Below are 8,159 nucleotides of genomic sequence, written 5' to 3'. Positions count from 1 at the left end.
CGAGGCTCTGTCGGGGAGGCGGGGAGCGGGCTGGTGGCTGCTGCCCCTCCGCCTCCAGTGCGCTCTTTGGTTGGGGGCTGTGGGGGGCGCTGGAGAGGCTGTGGGCGCCTGCGCCTGTGATGTCGCCGCCTCTGTGACGTCCCTGCCCCCTACCCCAAGGACGGAGAGGTAAAAAAAACAAAAACAAAAACAAAAACAAAACCCGCTCAGGATTCGGGGTGTGTGGGCGGGGCAGCCGCTGTGGGGTGTCCTGAGCAGGCTGAGCCACCCGAAGTGCACTTTCCAGAAGTTGGGCTGCTCTGCTCTTCCGCCCCCGCAGGCCCAGAGGGAGCGGGAGCCGCCACCGGTAAGCTTGGATGGCCTTAGCACCTGCCCCTTCCTGGGGGGCAGGACCCCTCCAGGAAGCCGCTGAACCTCGAACCTGCAGCCTGCACCCCAAGGTCTGCATGTGCCCACGTGCACACAGCTACCTGAGCAAGGCTTCAGGGGGTGTGGAGGCAGACGTGACACACGCTCCCCACTCCCCCCCCAAATAGCTTCCATCCTCAGAAGGGCGCCTGTCCTGGAAAGTCCTCTCTGCTAGCTTAGGGGTCTGAGTCTCAGCTGGCTCCCAGTTCTGCTCCTTGGAAGCCAGGCCTCAGGGACAGGAGAGGATGGGGCCGTATTCATTCCAGGCTCCTGGTACACCCCCACCTCTCCACGGCCAGCCATTGCCCGGCTCTTGGCGCCCTGTCCTCCTCAGCCTGGCAGTGTTTGGCCTGGGACTTCCCTGCTGCCACTGGATGGGCTATCTTGCCTAACTGGTCTGAATCGATAGGCCAAAAGTGGGATTGGAAGCGCCCACTGGGAAGGGTGGAGGGAAAAGTGACCTCATTCAGGGGTTGTAAACAGTCCTTGCCCAAAACAAATGGCAGAAGTGAGAAGATGCCACCCAGAAGGCAAAGGGAGGCAGCTGTTAGGATCTGAGGTTCTGAAAGCAGGAAGGCGAGAGTGGGGAACAGCCATGGCCTAACACATTTGTCATCACCCCAAACTTTATTGCTTACAAAGAGTACCACCCAAACTCTGCAGTACAGAAAGGCTGCAGCTCTTCACGTGCTGGGGGCTGGTGGAGGGGGGTCTCTCCCTGGGGAGCAAAATGGCTTGATGTGGATAGCTGGACAGAGGCCACTTTGGCAAGAAACCGGGATGAGCTTCTTCCGAGAACTCCCAGGGGACACCCCTCACCTCCAGGAGGAGAGGCTAGCCAGCCGCCCCCACACAAGGATTCACAGTTGATTAATGCTACATGAGTCCTGATCAGCCCTGCCATCGTCGAAGAGACTGGGCTGGGGTAATGGGGTATGGTGTGGGGGGGCTCATCTTAAAGAAATCTGGAGGTTTGAGGGGTCATGTGCATGGAGAGACAGGTCAAGATTCGAATCCCTTCACCCCATCTCCCAGCCTGCTGATGTGTGTGCAGAGCCCCGACCTGCCCTCCTGGAGGGCAGCTGTGAAAGTGCTTTGAGGTCATCAGAGTGCAAAGTGCGGTAGGCAATGCCCCCCAAAGAGAGGGGCACGGCAGGGCCAGAGTGAGTGTGAGGCCCGGTCTGTGTCTCAGGAAACTGGGGTGCATGATGTCTAAAGCCACTGCCGGGCGGGGACAGGAGGGCCGGCGCCTGCCACTTTCTTGCACACGGATCACAGCCCACTTGTAGGCCCGTTCTGTAGGCCCAGCTCCTAGCGGGCTGGGCTCCTGCCACCCTTCATTCGGACAGACCGAGAGGGCAGAGGGCCAGTGAGCCATGGGCCATGCCGGGTCTGTAGCCACGGCTCAAGGCCTGCTGCTCTGGGAGAGACTGGTGGCTAGCAGCGACGGGACACGTGCTTGGGGACTGAGAACCATTTCACTTAGACACCTGTGGTCCTGGCGGAAGCGGAGTCCGGCTTCGGACCTGTGCTGCTATGCCCTGATGCTGTGCTGTGGTTTCCCAGGAAGACTTCCCAGCGTCATGAGTCCCTGACTCTGTCGGGAAAGTTCCTAGATCAAAAAGGGGCTTCGAGGGCCACACAAGGGGGTCAGAGGGCTCCCCGTTCACCCCACGGTAGGTACAGATGCTGGTCCGCTCCTGTACCAGACCTGGGTGTGGGTCCTCAGACACTCGACAGCCTCCCATCTGCTCGGAGGCTGAGGGACTTGCCCACTCCTTCCTGATCCAGGCCGGAAGCTACGCTCCCCTGACAGCCAGCAAGGGGCCACTAATAGGTCAGGCCAGCTCATGGGACCAGGGCAGAGCAGACCCTTTTCATTCCCCACTTACAAGAAGTGGTCTCCTGCTGCCCTCCTCCTCCCCATGTGGGCACAGGGTGCTCTCCTGGCGGGGTCAGGCAGGGCACGGGACAACCTTGTCCCCCTACTGAGCCAGGGGGTGGCAGGTCCCTGGGAGCAGGCTGAGCCCGGGTGCCAGGGGCAGAGCCGAGCACCGATGAGGCGGCTGCCTCCCTCGGAGTGGAGTCAGAGGTGGGAGGCTAGCTCAGGGCCTGTTCTCCAGCTGGCCGTGCTTGACCCTCCAGCTCCAGGCAAAGCTGCCGTCAGGGGCCAGGGTGCAGTGTAGGTCAATGCCCGAATCCGGCACCTCCATGTCATAGCGCACAGGCTGCCCGTCCTTGGTCACCAAGCTGAAGGCTGCGGCCGGGATCTGGGGGCAGAGCAGACCAGTGAGTCTGAGACCGTGGCACCAGGCTCAGAGGGTGCCTAGAGGTGCCTGCTGAGGTCTCCCGCCAGTTAAGCAGGCAGTCCTGAAGGCCTAGAGGACTCCGAGACGTTCATCTTCATCCGGCCCAAGTGTAGGTCCTGAGGACCTCCATTGCCACTGCCTGGCCTGCCCTGGCACCTCGGGGGAGATCTGAAGCCAGCCACTCCCTACATGCCAGTTCTCCTTATTCAAAAGCCTTCCTCCCAGGGGGCTCGGCCAGGTACACGGGCTCGAAGTCAGCGTGTACCTGCCCCCTTACCTGGCTGCTGATGCCAGTCGCGATGTCCCCCACCTTGACCCGGTGAAACTCCCGGATGTGCAGGTGTTCGCCATTGAGAGACTGTATCTGGATTTTCACACCTAGAAGGCAGGCAAGGTGACAGTCAGCAGAGTGGCCGGTGGCTCCCTATGAAGCCCCAGGCAGAGGGACACAGGCCAGCCTTGAGGAAGCTGACATAACATTTAGGCTGGAGTGGCCCTAATGTCACACACCTGCTGGCTCCTCCTGGTAATTTTCTGTCAACTCTAGAACTAGGCTTGCACAACACAAAGAGCTAAGGTTGGCTCTTTTGGGGAACTAGTATTCCAAATTGCACACAAAGCAGAACGGAAGTGGAAACGCAGACTCTTAAATTAGCTTGTGGTCAACTCAGGCTGTAACGTTCTCTGAGTTGGAGAGGCCATCGGGGAGGCCATGGGGGCCTGAGGCTCCATGTCACACCGGTGCTGGGAAGAGCCGGGGAACGGGGAGCTGCTGAAACCCTCATTTTATCCAAATCACAGCGCAACTTATGCAGCCACGCTGGAAAATATTTCGTCTTAGGACTTGAAATTCCAGAGGAGGATCCCAGCAAACTTGCTTGCTGCTGATTCTTATCTTGTTCCTTGTTTCCCTTCTGAAGACATTATTTCTTGACTCCAGGCCAGGAGAGACTGCTTTGTGCCCCAAGCAAGGGGCCTTCTGGAACTCCATCAGCAGCCCGTGGAGGCAATGGGCCTTCGCTGCCTGACCAGGAAAGGTTCTTGGCCAGAGAGGGCCTTTGCTCTAAACCAACCTAATAGCCACTCCAGTCTGGGCACCAGGAGCCTTCCTACCCCCTCGCCCGCCAGGGGAAGGGAGACCTAAACTCCCTTGGACTCGCCAGCCCCAGGTGGCTCAGGTCTCGTGGAGCGGCTGAGCAGGCGAGAGCTGGGCTGTACCATTGAAATAGTTCGGCGTGTCAGTGGGCCGCCCCCGGGCCAGCACCATGTTCCAGCTGGAGCTGCGCGCCTCGGCCTGGCTGTTCCATGAGTGCACGCCGGAACTCAGGGTGTCCCGTGAGCTCTGGGAGGCCTTTGATGGGTTCTGAAACAACAGTGGGTACGACTCAGGCCCCTGGGCTCAGGGGGCTGTCTCCGGCCTTTGGTTGGATTGGGGGCGCAGGGGCTGTGGGCCCTCCCCTGGGGGTGAGGAACTGCTCACGTCCTGGGCTGGAGTGTGACTCTACTGGGCACTTTTGGGGGTAAACAGGGGGCTGAGCTGAGGAATATTTCTAGAAGAACCCAAGCCCAAATCTTCTTCCCGCTATCCTTACTAGCCAACCATTCCCCAATTCCCAGGTGGGCTGAAGATGGATTGTCTCCTTCTGAGACACCATGAACCCCTGCCCTGGTGGGGAGCCCTTCCGAAAGGAAGGGGTGATTCCCTTCAGCCTCCATTTACCACTGCTCGCACGCAGCCCACTCACCAGCGGGACACAAAGGGTCTGCGGCCAGCTTACCTTCTCACTGTCGTCGGACAGAGAGAGGCTGTCGATGCTGAGGCACGAGAGAATTTGCTCCTGCTCCTCCAGCGAAAAGGGCTGGGACAGGCTGTTCAGAAATAGTTCTGCAGAGAGACGTAGAGGATGGCTGTCAACCGGGAGCGGATGGCCTGTCTGGGTGTCTGGCCGCTTGGACTGCAGGAGTGGACCTCCGGGGGCAGGTGCACAGGCCCTGGGGGAGGTCCGGGCCTGCGCCCAGGGACCCGGGGGCCGTAGCCATGGCTGCCCGTACCCATTTCCAGCTGCTGCAGCTCCTGTTCAGGGAGCGTAGCCTTCCGCTCCGCTGAGCTGGGGTTTTTCGCAGGGGCCGGGTCCAGGGAGGACAGAGGCATTGGCTCCCAGGCCCCAGACTCCTCCTTGCCCCAGGTCAGGCTCGGAGACTTGTTCCGCTCTGGGGGCTCTGGGGGCAGTGGAGGTTGGAGCTGAGGGGCCCCGCCTGTCGTTGGCTGGGGCCCCGGAGTCCCAGGCGAGAGCTCCCTTGGCTGGGCGTGCGGGGTCTCCGGGGTCCGGGGAGAGTGGCCTTGGCTGGGCAGTGCCTGGGCTGGGAGTGGCGGCGGATCTCTCGGCTCTTTGCACTCTCCCCTCCAAGGGCTCCTCAGACCTCCCACTGCAAAACAGAGCACGCTTGGTGAGGGGGAAAACAGGCCAACCCGGACTCTGGGCCAGACCGGGTGGCCCTTCCTGAGCAGAGGGCTGGGAGCAAGCAGTGAGGGAGAACTCTGGTCCCACTAAGGGACACAATTTAGGAGGGCGCTGTGTGGTCTTGAAGGAGGCCTCTTCCATAGGATGGCCTTCCACGATGGGAATACGACAATATTTCTACCTATTCCATCTTCCTTCTAGGTAACAATCATAAATTTAAAAATGACAGCAATGGCTGCAGGAAATGGCTTTATTCTGTCACTAGTAAAGAGAAGATTTAAAAAACAGCCCTAGGGCACCTGGATGGCTCAGTGGGTTAAAGCCTCTGCCTTTGGCTCAGGACATGATCCCAGGGTCCTGGGATCAAGGCCCCGCATAGGGCGCTCTGCTCAGCGGGGAGCCTGTTCCCCGCTGCCCCCCGCCGCCCGCCTCTGCCTGCCTCTCTGCCTACTTGTGATCTCTCTCTGTGAAATAAATAAGAGCTTTAAAAAATAAAAAAACAGCCCTGAGGTCACAGCGACTTCAAATTCCCATGTAAACTGGCCTCCTCGACCTCCTCCTGCCCCCCTCGTCTCTCTCACCCCCCACCCCCGACAGTCAGTCTCTCCGGGGGAACTGTTGCTCTAGAGTGCGGGTGGGGGCGGCAGCTCGTCTGTGTTTGGGGGGGGGCGTGTGAGGTCTCTCTCCTGTTTTGTTTATTCCCGTGATCCCCATAACCACTGCCTTTCCCTTGCCCGCCTCCCAGTGACATTCTATTATGTTTGATGTGTCCCTTAGGGTCTAATTATGTTTCTGCAAAGTGTATGTTGTTTTTATTTATCAGTATTTAGTTTACAAAAAAGGGATTGTTCTGTTTACAAAAAAGGGCCTCGTTCTGTCCATTTTCCTGGCACCGCAGTTTGAAAATCCCGCCAGGCTCCTCCGAGAACACTGTCTTGCTTTCACTGCCCTTTGGAGTTCCACGGGACACACCCTGTGCGCCACCCCTTGCCCTTGGCCCCTCCGAGCTCCCAGGAAGGGATGTGCCCCTGCACCCTCCTCCCCTCCCATAAACGACTCACAGGTCACCTGTGTGCAGATGTCGACAACGTGCTGTGAGGTGTCCGCCAGCAGAGCTAAGGGCCCCTGCTCCACACCCTCCCTGCCACTGGGTGCTACTGACTTTCTGCCTTTTCTCACTGACTGGCTGGGAAGTGCCACCTGGCTTTATCTCACAGTCACTGATTCCTCATCAGATCAAGCCCCCCTCTCCATGTTGTAGTCTCTGGCCCCCTTCGTCCGAGCATCGAGGCACAGCACAGAGCACTTTTCTCCATCACTGGTCTTCCAACAAGCCCACGGTGGGTGTCATTCCCATGCTTTAGATGGAGACACCCAGGCCACCAAGGTGCTCAGAGGTCAAGTACCTTGCTCCTGACCATGACACCCCACTGTCGCCTCTCCCCGCCGCTGCAGCCAGGGGTGGACTCTTACCGTGGTGCAGCGCCTGGCTGACCTTTCCCCCCAGCTCCACTGCAGAGGCCCGGCGGCCAGGCTCTTTCCTCAGCCCCTCCTGGATGACCTGGGCAGTGAGCGGGGTGCAGGAGGGTGGGATCTCCCTCACAGGCGGGGGCTCGCTGGCGATCTGTGGGTCAGAAGGCGACATGGGCGGCCTGTCTCCCCTCACTCCCAGCACCCAGCTTCCAGTTCTGGCTCTTCTCCACTCTCCCCTACCCTGTGGGGCTGGAGTTGGTCACAAAGACTGGAGAGGGCTGGGACTTTGCCAAGGAAAGGGAAGAAGGGGGCTGGGCAGACCGGGACAGGGTCAGGTGGCAAGGCCCGACCTGCCATGAACTTGAGGGGATCCCTCCCTCAGGCTCTCCCCTGGAGCCCGCAGACTTGGGTGGCAAGTATTTGAGTCAGGACCCCACATTTAGGATGAGGCCTCTTCCTGTTCCCATCTGCCGCCAAAGAGCAGCCCAGAGCGAGGCCACCGCAAGCCCGAGGCTGGGTGTCCGTCCTCACCTCCCAGGTGCTGGCACTGACCTTGAGGCAGAGCGGCCCCCTGAAGTACTGGGTCCACGGGTGGTAGCCATTGAGCATGTGCAGCATCATGCAACAGCTGCTCCAGACGTCCACCTTGGCATCACAGGGCTGGCCCATCACCACCTCCGGGGCCATGTGGGTCTCCGTGCCGGGGATGTAGTCCCCTGGGAAGGCGGTGGGAGACCAGAAAGCCAACTGTGAACTCGGGTGGGCAAGAGCCTCGGCAGTGACCCCCACCCCGGGCCCCCAGCCCATTCCTGAAATACCTGGAATTTGTCTCTGTTCAAGTACCTTGAATAGAAAGGAAGCTTCTAGACCAAACTTGCCAGAGGGTAAGCTAAGTCAGGGGCCCCACTGGGAACTGGTGCAAAGGCTGTATCACTCAAAACAGGGACTCGACCCTATGGACCCCATCCTTAGAATATTTTTTTTAAAAAATGGGGAGGGCCCTGGGCATTGAAAATTAGGTTGTAGGAGACTAATTAATGGTTTGATGTTTCTGAAATTTTAGTGAGTGAAGAGGAAAAAAAAAAAAAAGAAAACTTAAATGCATAGAAAACTAGATGGATCAATACCAGATGTGAAGATTTTTTTCCCCCTCTGGTGATTTGTATTTTTTATTTTTGCTTAGTTCTACTTTCTGCAAAAGATTTTTAGAATAGAAAGTATTCTTATAATAATTTCTAAAATAGAAATATAAAATTAAAAAACTCCACTAGTTATTTTAAAGTGACAGGCGGGGGTCCGTCTTCAGTCTGTTTCTTCAGAATTACCAAGACAGTCCTTTAATAACCGAATCACTTCTAAAAGACTTTTTCTTTTGGTCAAGAGGAAATAATTTTATGCTTAATGCTATAAATGAAAAAAGCAGGGCACAAAACTGGGTTATATCGGCCTTAACTACGTACAGGGTTAAAAAAGAAAAAAGTTGGCCTGGAAGGAATTACTTAAAATG

General features: G+C 57.8%; 1 protein-coding gene across 1 annotated transcript in view; it reads right to left on the bottom strand.

Annotated features, from left to right (window-relative positions):
- Positions 1 to 1,022: 1,022 nt before the first annotated feature.
- MAP3K14 (mitogen-activated protein kinase kinase kinase 14) overlaps positions 1,023 to 8,159 on the bottom strand; it is a 42,982-nt gene continuing 35,845 nt past the window's right edge. Inside the window, exons 10-16 of the mRNA XM_059381157.1 lie at positions 7,205 to 7,368; positions 6,653 to 6,803; positions 4,770 to 5,144; positions 4,496 to 4,602; positions 3,936 to 4,080; positions 2,995 to 3,095; positions 1,023 to 2,678 (exon numbers count right to left, since the gene is read on the bottom strand). Of these exons, the coding sequence (XP_059237140.1) occupies positions 2,514 to 2,678; positions 2,995 to 3,095; positions 3,936 to 4,080; positions 4,496 to 4,602; positions 4,770 to 5,144; positions 6,653 to 6,803; positions 7,205 to 7,368 (1,208 nt within the window). The 3' untranslated portion in view covers positions 1,023 to 2,513. The remainder of the gene's footprint in view (positions 2,679 to 2,994; positions 3,096 to 3,935; positions 4,081 to 4,495; positions 4,603 to 4,769; positions 5,145 to 6,652; positions 6,804 to 7,204; positions 7,369 to 8,159) is intronic.

Source organism: Mustela nigripes, chromosome 16 (genome assembly GCF_022355385.1).
Source record: "Mustela nigripes isolate SB6536 chromosome 16, MUSNIG.SB6536, whole genome shotgun sequence".
Taxonomy (NCBI): domain Eukaryota; kingdom Metazoa; phylum Chordata; class Mammalia; order Carnivora; family Mustelidae; genus Mustela; species Mustela nigripes.
The sequence above is the reverse complement of the archived record's forward strand: the minus strand, read 5'-3'. Positions and strand labels throughout refer to the sequence as shown.